We start from the raw sequence: 19,679 nt of genomic DNA, 5'->3' as shown, positions 1-19,679 counted from the left end.
GAGTCTGCACCGACCCACTTAAGCCCTCACTTCCACCATATCCCCACAACCCAATAACCCCATCTAACCTTTTTAGACACTAAGGGCAATTTAGCATGGCCAATTCACCTAACCTGCATGTCTTTGGACTGTGGGAGGAAACCGGAGCACCCGGAGGAAACCCACGCAGAGACAGGGAGGACGTGCAGACTCCGCACAGATAGTGACCCAGTGGGGTATCGAACCTGGGACCCTGGCGCGGTGAAGCCACAGTGCTAGCCACGTGTGCTACCATGCTGCCCAAAGCCTCACGTGTGCTACCGTGCTGCTGGCCTCGAATGAAAGATGCCCAATGCCTCATTATCATCCAGGTAGGACATCAATTTGAATCTCTATCTTCCTTCACAGGTGAATCAGAAAGATCCTATGGTATCATTTTGAAGACGAGCAGCAGAGTTCTTTGCACTAACCTGGGCCATTGTTTATCCCGTCCAACACTATTAATACAGGTTATCTGTTTATTATGTCATCAATGTTGGTGGAAGCTTGTTTATTGCTTGCCGCACTTCCTTACATAACAACAGTGATTACACTTCACAAGTTATTCACTGACTGTAAAGTGCCTTGGGATGTGCTGGGGTTGTGAAAGGGGCAATTTAAATGTAAGTTCTTGCTTTTTTTAAAGCAGGTGCATTTTCCATTTGCCATGTGTCTTTTCTCCCTGGGGATGTCCATTCAATGCCCAATGGCTTGCCGTCTTCTATTGCAGACCCAGGAACAGGGTTGAGACTGCACAAATTCATTCAAATCCATGTCTAACAAAAACATTCTTTCCATTCGATGAGCTGAATTCGAAATCTGGCCTCCAGAGGTAAAATGAAAGTTGAGGTTCCTGAACTTCCCGACTTGAGTTTACAAAAATGCTTCCAGGAATGAAAACTTCAGAAATGTGGATAGCTTGAAGAGGCTTGGATTATTATCCTCGGAAAGAAGAAGGCTAAGAGGAGATTTGATAGAGTGTTCAAAATCGTGAGGCGCTGGACAGGGTAGATAGTGAGAAACTGTTCCTGATCATTAAAGGATCAAGGATGAGAGGACACAGATTTAAAGTGATTTGCAAAAGAAGCAAATGTCATGTGAGAAACAGCTTTTTCACTCAACAAGTGGTTCAGCTCTGGCATGCACTGACTGGAAGTTGGAGGAGGCAGGTTCAATCGAGGCATTGAAAAGGCATGAGATGGTTTTTTAAATAGAAACAATGTGCAAAGGGTATGAGGAAAGGCAGGAGAATGGAGCTAAGTCATAATGCTCATTTGGAGAGCCGGTGCAGACACAATGAGCCGAATGTCTCCTTCTGTGCCGTAACAATTCTCAGAATCTGTGAGCTATCCCTCAATATACATGGATAAGTGTTGATTCCACATCACACCGTTATCTTGGGCTGTCCGTTTAATTCATCACCCACATTCCTTTTATCTATCTCTCACAATATTCACAGGGTTTGCTTACCATCATCACGGCAACCCGGTCCCATACAAGGCTCAAAGTCTTGAGTATGTGGGCAAGGCACACTTAGATCCAATTGTGCTTTGAGCATCCTTTGTCTCATTCGTTTTCCTTTCTCACAGGTCGAAGAGCTGCAGGCTGACCATTGAGACCAATTTGAGTAGATACAAGTTTCTGGAGTGTCATCTGTAGCCAAAATGTTAAACATTGACAATTACTCAATTATATTGGCAAGGACTTCACAGACCAAAACATGTTTAAGTATAACTTGACGATTCCAATACATGCCTGATAAATCTGATACATTCTAGCCACCATAAGCTTGATGTCATCCAAATCTCTACTGCCTGTGTCTTAATATGCACCAAAACCCATTCAGCCCTCACGCTTTGTTCTTGCTGACTTCCACTGTCCTCGACCTTGCCTATTCCTGAAATCGCATCCAGCCATGTAACCATCAACCCTCTCTGTGCTCCTCCTGCTCCGATCCCTGGAAAACATCTGGTTTTAATTGCTCCATAATTGGCTGCCGTATCTTCAGCTACCAAGGCCCCGAGCTCTGGAATTCCCTCCATAAGCCTCTGTGCATTTCTATTCACTTTCATCCTTTAAAAGACTCCTTTAAAAGACTCAATAGAACTAACTTCCTTCACCAAGCTTTTGGGTATCTTTCTTAATATCTCCTTGTGTGATGTGGTGTCATATTTTGCATTATAATACTCATGTAAAATACCTTGGGACATTTTCTTAAAGGCACTTTATGAACACAAGTTGTTTGTAAAAGTGATGGCTTATCCTTAGCTTCAATGGGGTTAATTTAACAATTGAATAAGGCATAACATAGCAATATAGGTTTGGGCTCTCACTATACATAAAAATAATAATCGTTATTGTCACAAGTAGGTTTACATTAAACATTGCAATGAAGTTACTGTGAAAAGTCCCGAGTCGCCACATTCCGGCGCCTGTTTGTATACACAGAGGGAGAATTCAGAATGTCCAAATTACCTAACAGCATGTCTTTCGGGACATGCAGGAGGAAACCGGAGCCCCCGGAGAAAACCCACACAGACACAGGGAGAATGTGTAGATTCCGCCCAGACAGTGTGACCCAAGCCGGGTATCGAATCTGGGACCCTGGAGCTATGAAGCAACAGAGCTACCATGCTACCCACACACACCCTGTTTCCCCCAACCCTGCCGACTCCCCACCAATTTTCCTCTCCATTCACCAAAGCGCATACGTCAGTTGTCCCATTTTAGCATCTAGGGCTGGAATTTTCCAGTCATGCACGCCACCAAGATCTTCCGGTCCTGCCGACAGTGTATCCCCACCACTGGTTTCCCAGCAACGAAAGTTGCATTCAATGGGAAACCCTGTTCATGGCGGTGGTTCCAGAAGATCCTGCCACTGGCTGATTGCAGGCAGTCTCCGCCACTGCGGATTGTTTGGAAAATCCCACCCTAGGTCTACTTTGATTGTCTCAATTATTCTCCATCTAAAACCTTGCCTGGCAGCTGAGGAACACAAGAGCAGGAAAAGCCCCCTTTGTGCCTGTTCTTTCGTAAATCATGCTTTCTCTGTACCTCAACTCTCGTCAACCAGATTTGATCGATGTCCTTCAATACCATTAGCACTAAAAGTCTAGCAAACAAAAAAGTCCATTGTGTTAAGGGTAGGACACTCGCACGGATAGAGGATTGGCTGACTGGCAGAAGGCAGAGAGTGGGGATAAAGGGGTCTTTTTCAGGAATGCAGCCGGTGTCTAATGGTGTGTCTCAGAGGTCTGTGCTGGAACCACAACTTTTCACAATGTACATTAATGATCTGGAAGAAGGTACTGAAGGCACTGTTGCTAAGTTTGCAGATGATACAAAGATCTGTCGAGTTAAGGTAGTATTGAGGAAGCAAAGGGGCTGCAGAAGGACTTGGACAAGCTAGGAGAGTGGGCAATGAAGTGGCAAATGAAATACAATGTGAAAAAGTGTGAGGTTATTCACTTTGGAAGGAGGAATTTAGGCATAGACTATTTTCTAAATGGGGAAATGCGTAGGAAATCAGAAGCACAAAGGGACTTGGGATTCCTTGTTCATGATTCTCTTAAGGTTAATGTGCAGGTTCAGTCAGCAGTTAAGAAGGCAAATACAATGTTAGCATTCATGTCAAGAGGCCTAGAATACAAGACCAGGGATATCCTTCTGAGGTTGTATGAGGCTCTGGTCAGACCCCATTTGGAGTTTTATGAGCAGTTTTGGGCCCCGTATCTAAGGAAGGATGTGCTGGCCTTGGAAAGGGTCCAGAGGAGGTTCACAAGAATGATCCCTGGAGTGAAGAACTTGTCGTATGAGGAACGGTTGAGGACTCTGGGTCTGTACTCGTTGGAGTTTAGAAGGTTGAGAGAGGATCTTATTGAAAGTTACAAGATACTGCGAACATAGAATGGATGTGGAGAGGATGTTTCCACTTGTAGGAAAAACTAGGATCAGAGGACACATCTCAGACTAAAGGGATAATCCTTTAAAACAGAGATGAGGAGGAATTTCTTCAGCCAGAGAGTGGTGAATCTGTGGAACTCTTTGCCGCAGAAGGCTGTGGAGGTCAAATCACTGAGTGACTTTAAGACAAAGTTAGATTGGTTCTTTATTAATAAAGGGATCAGGGGTTATGGGGAGAAGGCAGGAGAATGGGGATGAGAAAATATCAGCCATGATTGAATGGCTGAGCAGACTCGATGGGCCGAGTGGCCTAATTCTGCCCCTATGTCTTAAGTCTTATGGTCTTAATCTCTGATTTTAAATTTTCAGTTGATCCCCCGCTGCCTTGGTGGCCTTGAGAGTGAATTTCAGATTCCCACTAACCTTTTTCTGAAAAAATACTTCCTGGTCCAACTCTTCAACAGCCTGTCTCTAATTTTAAGATTGTGTCTCCTTGTTCTGGATTCCCTCACTAGGGGAAATACTTTCTCTGTATTTACCCCATCAAATCATATTATCATTTTAGAGACCGCAATTGGATCACTCATCAACCTTCTAAGCACAAGAGATTCAGGTAATGTTGTGGCACCACCAGAGGACTTTTACTTCAAAATGTTTCTTTTTCAAAAATTCATCCATGTTGTTTGAGAATTTGTCCCACAACGGTTGAGTTTTATGTTCATGTTGTTGGACACTTTGATTACCCAAGTCAATCATTGCGCAAGAACAACAACGACTTGTATTTATGTAGCACCTTCAATGTAATAAATTGCCCCAAGGCACTTCACAGGAGCATAACAAGACGAAGGTTGGCACCCGCACCAGATGAGAAGATATTAAGACAGGTGGCCAAAAGCTTTGTCAACGAGCTAGGTTTTAAGAAGCACCTTCATGGAGGAGAGAGAGGTAGTGTGGCTGAGATATTTAGGGAGGAAATTCCAGAACTTAGGGCTCCAGCATCCGAATGCAAGGCCACCACTGGTGGTGCGATTAAAATTGAGGCTGCTCAAGGAGCCAGAATTGGAGGAGCACAGATGTCTCACAGGGTATAGGATGGGAGGAGATGACAGAATTAGTGAGTTATGGAGGGATTTGAAAACAAAATTCCTGCCCGTCCTTTGATGTTTATGGAAAAGATTTAGCAAATCGCACACGATTAGAATATAGTGGGGATGCAAGTATGGAAGTCATAGAGTGCAGGAGGAGACTATTCAGCCCATCATGCCTGTGTCAACTCCTTGAAAGAGCTATCCAATTAGTGCCATTCCCACTGTTCACCCCTCATAGCCCTTAGAAAACCCCAAAAAGTTTCCTTCCCAAATTATTTACCAATTCCCTTTTGAAAGTTAGTTTGAATCTGTTCCCTCCACCCAGAGAGGCAGCATCATGACAACTTATGTCAAAAAAAACCTTCTCCTCATCTTAGCGACTCTTAAAGGAAATCTCTGTACCAAGACTCAAATTCATACCATTAGCTCACTGATGTTTTTGGAAGCAGCAAACTGAAGCTAAATGCAAGAGACAAAATTGAATTGGCCAATCGTTTCTTTAAAATAACCTTGTTTACAGTAGGAACGTACTCATTCAGTCTGAAAAGGCACTAGAACCCTGGATGAAATAATTAACACAATTACCTTCATCCTTCTCCTTCTCCTCTTGGTTAAGATCAGCCACGATATCATCAACATTATCAGGCTGAATATTACACTGTTCCCCCTGTGAACAATGAATGATAATTAAAAATCATGAAAAGAAAGAAAGGTCTAATTTAGACAAGCAGAAAGCACTGAAAAAAAAGATCTATTAACATTTAAAAGAAGCTCTGGTAAATTTAATTCAGTGGTATTCTTAAAAGACATGTTGCATCTGTGATTATGTTGCAAAAATACACCTTTGTGATTGATCCTTTCCAATTCCCTGAACGGACGTGACGTGGACTCTTATGAAATGGTTCACTATTTCAATGGCCTTGTTGTCATTGGAATTTAAATGGACTTTCCTTCAAATTGGAGACGGTGCCCGTGAGAGTTTCTCCCAATCATGTAACCGCAAGCTTGCAGTTTCAAAACCCCTACCTGCTGAATGTGCAATTATTTTGTAAATCACAGCAACATTGAAATCCAACTCTCCCGTTCTCGGCTCTGTAGAAATAAAAATCACCTATATTGTAACATCTATGAGGTTCTGAGAAAGGGGAGTGTGGCTTCCATTGGCTGACACCATCTTGCATGAGTCAATGGCAATTGACTAACAGCTCTGTTTTTATTCATTTTTACTGAACTCTGCATGTTCTTGTTACTCAAGGCTATGTATCACTATGGAAAGTATAATGTCGCAAAACATCGGCACCCTAAATAGGGGTACAGCATAGCTAAGTGGGGATACAGTAACAAAGTGGTTATAATACTGGGCTAGAAATCCAGAGGCTAAAAACAGAAAATGCTGGAAAAACACAGCAGATCAGGCAGGTCCATGGAGAGAAAACCAATGTTAGCTTTTCGGGTCTGTGATCTTTCATCAGGTTTCCAGCACCTGCAAAATGTAGCTTTTTGAGGCAGTACTGAGGCCTAGACTAATGCTCTTGAGACGCGAGTCAGAATCGCACCATGCCAAATGGGTAATTTAAATGTAATTGATTTAATACGTCTGCAATGAAAAGCTAGTCTCAGTAATGGTGACCATGGGCGAAATTCTCCGACCCCACGCAGGGTCGGAGAATCGGCCGGCAGCGGCGTTAATCCCGCTCCCGCAGGGTTTTTTATTCTCCGATCGGCCAAAAACCGGCGTTGTGCAAATCCCGCCGGCAGCCTCTGAAAACAGCTGGCGCCAGCGGGATTACATTATATTTTTCTTTCAACAAATCTCCGGCCCGGATGGGCCGAAGTCCCGCCGACGTGGCCATGGGTCACGTCGGCGAAAAACAGAGTAGCTTTAAAACGGCGTCAACCATTGATGATGGTTGACGCCGTTCAGTGTCCGAGGGCGAGTGCGGGGGGGGGGGGTTGCGGGGGGGGGGGGGTTGCGGCGTTGGGGGTGGGTAGGGGTGGTGGGGAGGGGGGTAGGGGTGGTGGGGAGGGGGGTAGGGGTGGTGGGGAGGGGGGTAGGGGTGGTGGGGAGGGGGGTAGGGGTGGTGGGGAGGGGGGTAGGGGTGGTGGGGGGGTAGGGGCGTTGGGGGGGGTAGGGGTGGTGGGGTGGTTGGGGGCAGCGGCGTGCAGAGAGGGGGGGGGGGGTGACGGATGCCCGGGGCCAACGCACCGTCGCCCCCCCCTCTGCACGCCGCTGCCCCCTACCCCAACCACCCCCCTCACCACCCCTACCTCCCTCCAACGCCCCTACTCCCCTCACCACCCGTACCCCCCTCCCCACCACCCCTACCCCCCTCCAACGCCGCCCCCATCTCTCGCAACGCCGCAACCCCCCCCCTCAACGCCGCAACCCCCCACCCTCTCAACGCCGGGTCCCCCCCCACCCCAACAATGCCGGGTCTCTCTTCCTCCTCCTCCCCCCCCCCAACAACGCCGGGTCTCTCTCTCCCCACCACACAAACGCTGGGACTCGCCACTTCCGCAGCTGGTGAAACTGACGCGTATCGCGTCAGTCCGCTGCTGGCCCTTTCGGGAAGGGAGATTACCGGCTTAAAAGAAGGCCCCGACGCCGGAGTCGTCCACATCGCTTTTTACCGCCGGAAATGGGCGTCATGTCGGTCCCCGGAGAATTTCGCCCCTTGTAACTTCTGAATTGTCATAAAAACAATCTGGTTCAAGCCTTTTAGGGAGGGACATCTGCTGTCCTTGCTTGTTCCGGCCACTATGTGACTCATGTGGTTGACTCTTAACTGCCCTCTGAAACCACCTAGCAAACCATTTAGTTGCATCCAAGAAGGTTGCTCAACACCACCTGAACAAGGACAACCAAGAATGGGCAATAAATATTGTCTTAGCCAATAACAACCACACAAGAATGAATAATTTGAATATTTTGATGGTGATCAGTTGGGCGGTGGGCAGTGGTGGACAGAGGGAAGAAATCACAATAATTCTCTGGATTATGGGTGGGATGGAGAGTGTATTCTGCCAGAACCCTGCCCAAGCAGCACCTCAATGAGAAATTCCACAGTATTGTGCCTCTTAAGTCTGTACTTTATCCTCCCTACCCTGGGTGTTCAGGGATTGTGTCTGAAGGTACCAGAATATCCTCGCTCGCAGCAGCTGACAGCTGGCTTCAGCCCACTGAGGACTATTGAAAGACCTGACGGAAGAACGTGACCAGAGTTTTCATTTTGTCTGGTCCAAAGATTCAACCAAAGACCTACTCCCTCTTGTGCCTATGGATGGGTCATGGGAGTCCTCTGCAGCAGAAGAGCCATAGACTGTTCCAGCTGAGGGAGCAACTAGTAGGCACTGAGAGGCCCTTGTGGGCACAAATATATTAACAATCCTAATCATCCCATTATTATGCATTGACAATTTTCAGTGGATGCATTAGTTGTTCAAGAGGGGGGAGATCAGGATTTCAGGGCATGATTGCCCTAATAGAAACATTTTCCAAATACACACGGCAAGCAACCTTTGTAACAAAATTGCCACATGCAAAAGCCAAAGTTCCATAGGTTGCTCCTGTGGTGATATGCATCACTGTAGGTAAACAAGGGGTTAATGTAGATACACTAGGACTGAGTAAACACTAGAGGGAGCACCAGAGACATCATGGCACACAGACATTCAACCAGTAGGTCAGTAAGATAGGACACGACCAATGGGCAGTCAAGACACCCAGAGGTGTCACTACCACAAGGGGGCAACCATATAAAAGGACAGGGCACACATGCTCTTTCACTTTTCCACAGGCGAGACTTAGTGAGAAGGACAGGGGCAGATCAGGAAGCATCACACCCACCACATGGATTAGAGCAGACTGGTTAGTTAGATTGAGTTACTATAGCAAGATCAGCAGGAGAGTCGAACTCAAGTAGGAAAATTGTTAACTGTTCAATAAATGTGTTAAACCTATCTCCAAGTCTGAACCTTCCTTTGTCAGAGTATACATCAAGGACACAGCTTATGCTACATAAAGAAGCATAACACACCAGCTCCCTCTTTATGCTCCAATCTACTGATCACCAAGTACCACTATCACCTGAATGTCGGCAGCAGTTTGTTTCTGAATAGCCTGAGAAACCCACATTACCTTTCTTGCAATTCTTTCAATCACAACTCTGGCCACAGGAATGATGGGTCCTCCCTCAGGATCATAGAATGGGCTTTAGGATGATCCAGGCTAGTTAGAGGTCTAATTCTTTCTTGAGGCTCTGCCCGTTGGTTCGGGGCCTGAGAAAACAGGAAATATTAGAACATGTTGGTTAACAAATACATTTGGTAATTGTTTTGATGCAAGCCAAAATGAAGAAAAGCCTCCAAAGACTGCTTGCATCTTCATTTCAGCAATCCCTCAGTGTGTAATACTCTTACCTTTCAGTATTGAGGTTGTAGGTTCAAATCTCAATCCAAAGATTTGAGCACAAAAATCCAGTGCAGTACTGAGGGAGTGCTGCACTGTCAGAGTTGCCATCTTTCAGATGAAATGTTAATTTGAGCCTGTTTGACCTTTGAGGTGGATATAAAAGATCGCAGGACATTATTTCACAGGGGAGTTCTCCCTGATGTCCTCAAAACATCACTACAAACGATTAACTGATCATTATCACATTGGTATTTGGGTGAGGTTGCTTTGTGCCAATTGGTTGCTCTGCGTTTCCAACATGGCAACAATGACTTCACCTCAACACTATTTACTTTTTTTTTAGATAAACACATGGGTTCATTTATTTAGACCCAGCACATAAAAACAGCTTTACAAAGGTTGAAAACCTGGAGACATCAGCAGCAGAGCTGCGTGTGCTGGTTCAGCTCACAGGCTAAAGTGAAACTGAGACTGGGTCACTTGCCACTTCGCAACTATTTCATGGTCTGTAAAGCACTTTGGAACGCCATGAGGTTATGAATGGTGTCGTAGAAGTGGAGGTGTTTCATACAATGCTCATCATGCAAGGGTGTGTCTCAAAAGTAGTGGAAATTGGCGGTGATGATTAGAGTGAATTGTGATTTGTTGAAAGCTAGAGTCAGGGATGTGGGCTAGAAATGTGCTTAAAATAAATAAGGCTAAAGGTGCTGACAGTATAGTTATTTCACTGGACGATCCTGCTTCAGAAACATCTTTGACTGCTTTGAGGAAGTGACATGCAAAATGTCACTGTGGAAATCCCTGCGAATATACTGAGCTGGATTCTCCATCCTGCCACGCCAGATTTCTGGTTCAGCACGCTGGCGGGATGCTCTGTTTTGCCAGCTGGTCAATGGGGTTTCCCATTGTGAGGAGCCCTAAGCTACTGGGGGAGGGGGTTTGGGGGGGGTGGGGAGGATCCAGTGCAGGCGGACATGACAGCGTAACGCTATTTAAGTATATTTAAGTTTATTAAAATTCATTGAAATAAAGTTCATGCCCTGCGATCAGGTCCCCGGTTGGGGGGGGTTGAGGGGCGGGGGCGGGGGCGGGAGCAGGGCGGGGGGGGGGGGGGGTTTGCGGTGGTGATCTCAAACTGAGATCTCACCGACACAAATCCCTTTATGGCCCTCTTGCTAGATTTAGTGGCCATAAGGGATTTGCCCCCGTGGCAAATTGGCTCTTTAAATTTTATCCAGATTTAACAGTTCAATAATCTTTTGTTAGACATAAACATTATGATAAACATTAGAGATTTAGTAGATTTTAAGCAGGCAGGAGGGCCCGATTCGTACATGATGGGGTGGGTGGTTGCCCTTCTGCATGTGGGGGTTTGGGGGAGTTCCCCTTGTCCATTTAAACTGCCTTTAAACAAGTTCAGAGGCAGTGAAATAGGGAGGGAATGAAAGAATAAACAGGGAAGGTTTGGGTTTGTAATAGGATGAAAGGCAGGGGAAATGAAATTATTATTGGAATAGTTGAGTGTGGAGATAGCATAGATGAGAAACAATGGAACAATAATACATTTTAATTTAAATCTAACACCTGTACGATGTGAAGAGGTCAATTCTGCAGTTGAAGTGAAACCCGGAAGGGGCGTGGACTAAGAAAAGGCAGCTCAGAGATTACAAAACCAATTGAGCGGAACAAAATGTCTTTGGATGGTGATATCCACTGAGCCATGGTGCCGAGTGATCAGAAAGCTGCGGGGGGAAATATAACAAAAAAGCAGGCAACCTAAACCATCCAATCTGGGCTTCTCGGCTTTCCAATATCACACTGACACGCAACTAAATCTGGTCAGCAATGTATCCGTAGAGAATGGTGGGGGAGGTAAACATGCAGCCAGCGTCCAGTTTGAAATTTGAGAACAATAACTGAGAACTGAATGCAAATTAAAGAATTCATCCAAAAGAACTCAGGGATAAGGCTGCATAATAATCGTGCTTATGTAAGCCACCTTGCTAAACGGAAGGTGTTCATAAAGCTGATACCATCTGCCTCATCACTTAATCATCCAGCCCATCATTATTACAAACCAATACACAGCCTATGACCTTATGTTCGCTCCTGCATGGCAATCAGGTAGTCTAATAATTCAGAATTTATTACTCCAATTATGACTTCAACACAATACGCTAAACAGATTATTAAACCACATCCGAAATGCTATAAAATCCAGAACAAACATATAAAGCTTTACAGCTGACGTCTATTAAATTGCAAAAGTTGAAGTTTCCACAATCATTTTCTGAGCGGCTTGAGTTTGATCCAAGCATTTCCGGAAATCTTCTCATGGTAATCTTCTTTGCTCACACTCCTAATCTCTTAATGCTTTATCCTGCATTTATCACCAGATTCCAGTCTGTTTTTCAACAAAGGAAAATTGAAGGCAACCAGACCTGCCTGGAATTTGTTGCAGAAATGATCAGTGATAACCATCCACTGACCACCCCCACCCCCCCCTCCCCCACCACCTCCCTCACTCTCCTTACAATAAAGCACATTTTGTATCAAGGGCAGTTTATGTTGGGTGCTTTGGTATTTTTCCTCACATATCTGGGATAAGATTCAATCCGATAGGGAATTCAGGAAAAACTTCTTTAATGAGAAACTTTTGATTGTTTGGAGCTCACTAACACATAAGGAACTTAAACAATAGGAGCAAGAGTAGGTTAATCAGCCGTTTTATCCTTTATCATTCAATTAGATAATGGCCATATGCTAACCTCAGCTTCGGCTTTCTGCACCGTGCTCATATCCCTCCATTCCCTTTGCATCCAAAAATGACTGAGCAACTGCTGCTCCATGGAGCAGAGAATTCCAAGCGTTCACAGATGAATTAATGGGCGGGATTTTCCAGCCCTTGCTAGGGCAAGCTAGATAACCACATGGGAGAGAAAGGAACAGAATATGCCGATAGGCTGAGAAGAGGGGTGCTTGTGTGAAACCGAAAAACTGGTGGAAACATGTTGGCTGAATGGCCTGTTTCTTCATACTCTATGTAACGTGTTCCCACGTCAGTGAGCGAAGCTGGACAATTTCAATTTTTCGTAGGTATATTTTAAAGGCCTGAGGTTTGTAGTCAAACTCTGCAATGAAAATATTTTAAGGTTAAATTCTGCTGCTTTCTGTTTTACTTGTTTTCTCCTTTCCAGGTTACCGTACATTACGGTCAATGGCACATTCAGCAGAGCTTTGGTGGTGATGGCTAAAGAGCTAAATGTTTGAGGGAGAAAGGCTGCTTACAGGAGTTTTGTGAAGAGGAATGAATTACCTTTAAGCACACGTGAGCAAGGCAATGGGAAACCAGCTCCATATTGCTCACTGAAATTAAAAATGGAAAGCTTCTGGGATGGATTTTCTGTCTTGTCGTCACACCCATTTTCCGGTGCGGGGCGCCCCTGCCGACTGAGGGATTCTCCACACCGCCAGCCGGCCAATGGGGTTTCGTATTGTGGGCAGCCCCATCACATCGGAAAATCCCTGGTCATGGGTACGTTGACGGCGCAACGGAGAACCCAGCCCCTTATACATAAGCAAAAAAGATGCAATGTTTGGAGAAATGGACATATAATCTGCCTTTCTAGGCAGATCACACTGAGAATTGTGCATGAATGCTAATAAATGAGCAGGCTGAAGGTCTATGTACCAACAATGCTTTTTGAGATTGTCTCACAGAAATTAACAACTTTTTCAAGAATAAATATTAGACATTGCCTTTTTTGTACACATGTTGAGGTTAAATTTAAGAGGAAAAATCCCACCCTAATATCGTGCAGACACAAATTGTGGAACATTAGGAACTGGAGTAGGTAATTTTGTGCCATAATCTGCTCTGCCATTCAATTATGCCCGCGGCAAGAGAAGTGCTCCTACGTGATTGCTTGGAGACAACGGACTGCTCCACATTTAAGAACTCAGCAACCAACCTAAACAAGTATGCCAACACCGTCACACTGCATCAGCAAATATGTAGACGACTGCATCACAAAGAAAGTTGTACATACGTTCCCCAACCGGAAACCATCGCTTAATCGGGAGATTGACTCTCGACTGAAGGCCGGGTCTGAGGCATTCAAGCTGACCTATACACGAAATCCAGGTACGACCTGCGCAAAGTCATCAGGGATGCCAAGAGACAATATCAGACCAAGCTGGAGTCACATCCTAGTGTTACAGACTCTCGCCGGTTGTAGCAAGGCTTAAACAACATAACGGGCTACAAAGTGAAGCCATGCAGAATCTCCGGCAGCAGCGCTCCCCTCCCTGCTGAGCTCCATGCATTCTATGCTCAGTTCGAGCAGGAAACCATCAAACCACTGTTGATTGCCTCAGCAGCCCCGGCACACGCATAGCCATCATCACAGCTTCCGAACTCAGATCGGCATTCTTGATCCCTGGTTGTGCAGTCAGATCCTGCGCCGACCAGCTGGCAGATGTGTTCATGGACATCTTCAACCTTTCCCTGCTATGTTCTGAGGTCCCCAGCTGCTTCAAGAAGACCACCATCATTCCAGTGCCAAAGAAGAACCAGGAAATGTGCCTCAATGGCTATCATCCGGTGGCCTTGACATTGATCGCAATCAAGTGCTTCGAGACGTTGGTCATGAGGCACATCAACTCTATACTCCCAGAATGCTTTGATCCACTGCAATTGGCATACCACCGCAAGAGGTCCACTGTAGACACCACCTCCCTGGCCTTACACTCATGCCTGGAGCATCTCGACAACAAGGACTCCTACATCAGACTCCTATTTATTGACTACAGCTCCGCCTTCAACACTATAATCCCAGCTGAGCTCATATCAAAGCTCCAAAATCTAGGACTTATCTCCTCACTCTGCAACTGGACCCTCGACTTTCTGATCCATAGACCACAATCAGTAAGGATAAAGATCTCTTCCACGATAGTCTTCAATACCGGGGCCCCGCAAGGCTGCATACTTACCCCCTACCAAATTCCCTATACACGCACGACTGTGTGGCAAAATTTGGCTCCAATTCCATCTACAAGTTTGCTGATGACACGACCGTAGTGGGTCGAATCTCAAACAACAATGAGTCAGAATACAGGAGGGAGATAGAGAACCTAATGGTGTGGTGTAACAACAACAATCTCTCCCCTAATGTTAGCAAAACTAAAGAGCTGGTCATTGACTTCAGGAAGCAAAGTATCAACGGGGCCGAGGTGGAGATAGTTGACAGCTTCAAATTCTTAGGTGTGCACATCACCAACTATCTGTCCTGGTCCACCAATGTCGACACAATGACCAAGAAAGCACAACAGCACCTGTACTTCCTCAGGACAATAAGGAAATTCAGCATATCCAAATTGATTCTTACCAACTTCTACAGGCGCACCATAGAAAGCATCCTATGTGACAACATCACAGCCTGGTATGGCAACTGCTCGGCCCAAGACCATAAGAAACTACAGAGAGTCGTGAACACCGCCCAGTCCATCATACGAATCGGCCTCCCATTCATTGACTCTGTCTACATCGCCCGCTGCCGTGGGCAAGTGGTTAGCATAATCAAACACCCCTCCCACCTGGCTTGCTCATTCTTCCAACTTCTTCCATCAGGCATGGCAGCAGATACAAAAGTCCAAGAGGACGCACTAACAGATTCAAAACCAGCTTCTCCCCCAATGTTACCAGACTCCTTAACAACCCTCTTATGGACTTATCTGATCTATTCACACATCTCATCCACCGAGTAGTTATACACCCAATGCCTGTATCTCAGTATTTAGATTGTGTATTTTATGTTTGCCCTATTATGTATTTTCTTTTCATGTACGGAATTATCTGCTTGAGGTGCACGCAGGACAATACTTTTCATTGTACCTCAGTACACTTGACACGAAACAACTCCAATTAGATGGTCACAATTTTGTGCCTTGATTCTTCAACCTATTCACTCTGACCCATCAGCCTGTTTTAGCTGCACACCCAGCTCTGTGCCAGAAAAGTGGAGGTTCAAGTCCCATGCCAGAGACTTTAGAATGAAACCTACGCTGACAGGCCTACTGCTGCACTGAGTACTGAGGGAGTGTTGCGATTAGAGTTGTTGAGCGCGATTCAACCAAAAAGGTTCGAAGTGTCATTTTGGGCGGGTTTAGTGGGTTGCTTCCTGACGATCTTTTGGGTGAGAACCACACCAGTATTCATCCACACTTAGTCATTGGGCGCAATTATCTGGAAAAATGTCAAAATGTGGTGGCGAGCGGGAATTGCCGCGAGCTTCCCGCTGCTCGGTCCTGCAAGGCTGGCAACACAATTCAATGTTAGTTGGTTCATGTAATGAGGCCTCACGGGCTTCTTGTGGCAAATGAAGGCTCACCAGCTGATTTGCCAGGACCGCTCTTGCCAGACCTCCACGATTAAGCTTGAGCAGCACTTACGCTGCGCTTGCTCAGCCAACCCCAGCCAGCTCACACTAATGGCACCCAGTAGACCAGTCCCAAGATTCGGAGATGTTGACCTGGGTACTAGATGCTGTTGAGACCAGGAGGGAAGTCCAGTTTTCCTGAGGGTCCCTGAGAGTCAGCCACAAGGCTGGGGCGAGGTGGCGGCAGCTGTCAGCTCAGGAGTATGATCGAGTATGATTCCCCCCCCAAGGGAGCATTCCCCCCCTCCACTCCCCATGCAAACCCCAGCCCTTCCTCCACCCCCCACCTCAAAATCCCTGCAAACCCTCCTTCTTACCCCCTCTCCCATGGAGAATTCCAACGTATATGTTTCAAATCAAGTTGCCTCTTACTCTTCTAAACCCCAACAGATACATGCCCAGCCTGTCCAATCTTTTCTCACTGAGCTTTTGTTTTTCAATGCAGTGCATTTCTGCTGAACATTTTGAATTGCCCCTTTAAATGTTTCCTACTGCTATTTACCTCCACATCTTTTACTCTATGTATCCGATCAATCTCAAACTCTTGTTTCATATCCATGTAATTGACTTTGTTTAAGTTTGAGATCTGTGTTTGTGATTGGAGGATGAAGATTCAAACTTTAATGTGGAATTCAACTGTATTATGATTATATTTCCCAATGGATCTTTCGTTAAAAATAAAGTCGCCATAGTCTCAGATGAACTTAGGCTGCTTTGGGGGGGGGGGGGGGGACTGGCAGTGATTTAATCTGAGGTTCACCATACCTCAGACGAAGGCAAGGTTAAGAAGGCGGGGTTCATGAAAAATCTCTTTTACTACGACATTACTAATTAACACACCCTCATTATACAATACTAGATGGCTTCATATCTAATTGTCTTTGCAACATTTTGCTTCAGGAAACTTTCACAAACTCATTTTCCAGACCATCATTCCAATTTGATTAGTCTAGTCTATCTGAAGATTAATGTCCCCACAATTATTATATTGCCATTGTTACAGGTTTCAATAATTTCTTGATTAATGCTCTGTCCAATGGTACACCAAATGTATAAACTACTCCCACCAATGTTTTCTCACTCTTGCTAAATCTAATCTCCACTCGTAATGATTCGACTTCCTAATTTTCTACTCCAAGATCCTTTCTCACTAATTTCCTCATCTTATCCTTCATTATCAGAGCTACCTCACCTCCTTTTCCATTCTGCCTTTTCAAAATGTTGTGTACCTTGGAATATTTATTTCCCAACCTTGGTCACCTTCTAACCACATACACGTAATGGAAATTAGATCAAACCAGTTATCTTGATTTGTGTCATTAGTTCATCTATCCTATTGTGGATGATCTGTGAATTCAGGTAATAGGACTTTGATTTTCTTTTTACTATTATTCTTTGCATGGACCTAATCTGTAATGAACTATAATACATTGTTAAAATCATCAGTCCCTTATTGTCCCACTCAGCTTCTCTTTATTCACAACAATATACTTTTCGGTTATCTTAACTTTTATCTTTGGATTACTAAATCCCCATCATCAGAACCCTCCTACTTCTCTGATAGTTTAAAAACATTTTCCCCTATCCAGACTCACATGTGGAGTATTGTGCAAAATTTTGTCAATCATGTCACACATGTCATAGAATTTACAGTGCAGAAGGAGGCCATTCGGCCCATCGAGTCTGCACCGGCTCTTGGAAAGAGCACCCCACCCAAGATCAACACCTCCACCCTATCCCCATAACCCAGTAACCCCACCCAACACTAAGGGCAATTTTGGACACTAAGGGCAATTTATCATGCCCAATCCACCTAACCTGCGCATCTTGGACTGTGGGAGGAAACCGGAGCACCCGGAGGAAACCCACGCACACACGGAGAGGATGTGCAGACTCCGGACAGACAGTGACCCAAGCCGGAATCGAACCTGGGACCCTGGAGCTGTGAAGCATTTGTGCTACCCACAATGCTACCGTGCTGCCCATTGGTCTCATTCTTTAAGGAATGATATACTGACCACAGAATGAGTACAACAAAAGTTCACCAGACCGATTCCTGGGATGGCATGATTGTCTAATGAGGCGAGGTTGAGGAGACAGGGCTTGTATCTTCCAGAGTTTAGAAGAATGAGAGGTGAGTTCACTGAGGCACACTTATTCTTACAGGATTCAGAAGGATAGTTGGAGGAGAGATGCTTCCCCTGGCTGGTCTAGAACCAGGAGATACAGTCTCAGATTAAGACATAGGCCATTTAGAAATGTAATGAAGAGGAATTTCTTCACAAAGAGGGGATGAATCTTTGCAATTCCTTACACCAGAGGCTGTGGAAGCTCAGGCATTGAATTTGTCCAAGACTGAGATGGAGAGCTTTCTTCATGCTAAAGATGTCCAGCGATTATGGGTATCGTGCAGGAAAGTGGCAGTGAGGTAGATTAGTCACAATCTATTTGAATGGCAGGGCAGGCTCGAGGGGCCAAATAGTCTATTGCTGCTCTTATTTCCGGTGTAACGTATTCGGACTGCTAAGTGATGGATAGCTGTATTCCAGCTTGTTTTCTCTGAGTCTAAATTGGATGACCTCGCATTTTTCCTGCATTGATTTCCATCTACCACAGTTTTAAATTTAATCTGTTTATGCCCCTTTGAAACTTCCTCCTCCCAAATGCACAACCACAAGGACTTCAGCCATTCATGGAGATGACCCACCACCACCTTCTCAAAGTAGTGATAGGCAGACGATCCAACCTTATCAGTGACAACCCACATTCCTGAACACAAATCAAATAAAAGTCAGTTTTTAAAGCTTTTGCTTGACTCACACTAATGCTCAATGAAGAAATTCAATCTATTTATTCACCGGTCTATGCTTGGCTAAGTGAAATCTTTTTCTCGTAAATTGGACTGACTTAATAGCCTCCAGCAAACCTCAGTGATGACATGGGAAGCAGTGATCACCAGCCTCTTAAAATGCAGGAACAAGTTTGTTTAGTTTAGTCAGGGATTTCTGCTCTATGTGGCCAAAATCCTGACAATAGAGAAACCAATGAAAGTGCACAGGGAAGCAGAGAGAAACACTCCAATGAAGAAAATTTAATTATTTTTTTAATGAAATTCAGGTTATTGGCAGCAGTTAAAAGAAATACCTTCCTGAAAATAAAACTAAAGATGGCTTTATGTTCTTCAGTAGCTTAAATTGTTTTGGATCCCTGCCAGTTAAAAAGTTTCAGAATCACTTCTTCCTGTTGATGTGTTTCATCAGTCCATGCCTATATTAGACGATAAGATATAGGAGCAGAATTAGACCCTTTGGTCCATCAGGTCTGCTCCACCGTTCGATCACAGCTGACATGGGCGCGATTCTCCGCACTCACGACGGGTCGGAGAATAGCGGGTGGCGCAAATTTTCACGGCGACGCAGGTCCGACGCCCTCCCGCTATTCTCCGAACCCCGCACAAACTCCAAGTCGCCATTCCCGTCAAACGCCTCGAACGTGCCCCCGACACGACCAGAATCGCTAGTTTTTGGCCCCCCGCTATTCTCCGGCCCGGATGGGCCAAAGTCCCGACGTCATCACGCACTGTTTACATGGCGTCCAACACACCTGCTTTTCAAGTTCGTCAACCAGTCGTGCTGGCTGACGACAGCTTCGAGGAGGTGAGCGCACCGCTCAGCGCACCGCTGGAGTCTGGCCATAACGGGGAAGGCATCCCTGAGAACGGGAGGGGGGTCCAGAGCGGGGGGAGTGGGGGAGATGGAGGGGGGGAGTGGGGAGTGGAGGGGGGAGTGGGGGAGATGGAGGGGGAAGTGGGGGAGACAGAGG

General features: G+C 45.5%; 1 protein-coding gene across 1 annotated transcript in view; it reads right to left on the bottom strand.

Moving 5' to 3' along the window:
- The window catches only part of spon1b (spondin 1b), a 401,065-nt gene that overhangs the window by 52,397 nt on the left and 328,989 nt on the right, over window positions 1–19,679 (bottom strand). Inside the window, 4 exon segments of the mRNA XM_038807896.1 lie at window positions 1,489–1,671; window positions 5,595–5,676; window positions 9,148–9,224; window positions 9,227–9,287. Coding sequence (XP_038663824.1) covers window positions 1,489–1,671; window positions 5,595–5,676; window positions 9,148–9,224; window positions 9,227–9,287 — 403 coding nt within the window.

This window comes from Scyliorhinus canicula, chromosome 9 (assembly GCF_902713615.1).
Source record: "Scyliorhinus canicula chromosome 9, sScyCan1.1, whole genome shotgun sequence".
NCBI lineage: Eukaryota > Metazoa > Chordata > Chondrichthyes > Carcharhiniformes > Scyliorhinidae > Scyliorhinus > Scyliorhinus canicula.
The sequence above is the reverse complement of the archived record's forward strand: the minus strand, read 5'-3'. Positions and strand labels throughout refer to the sequence as shown.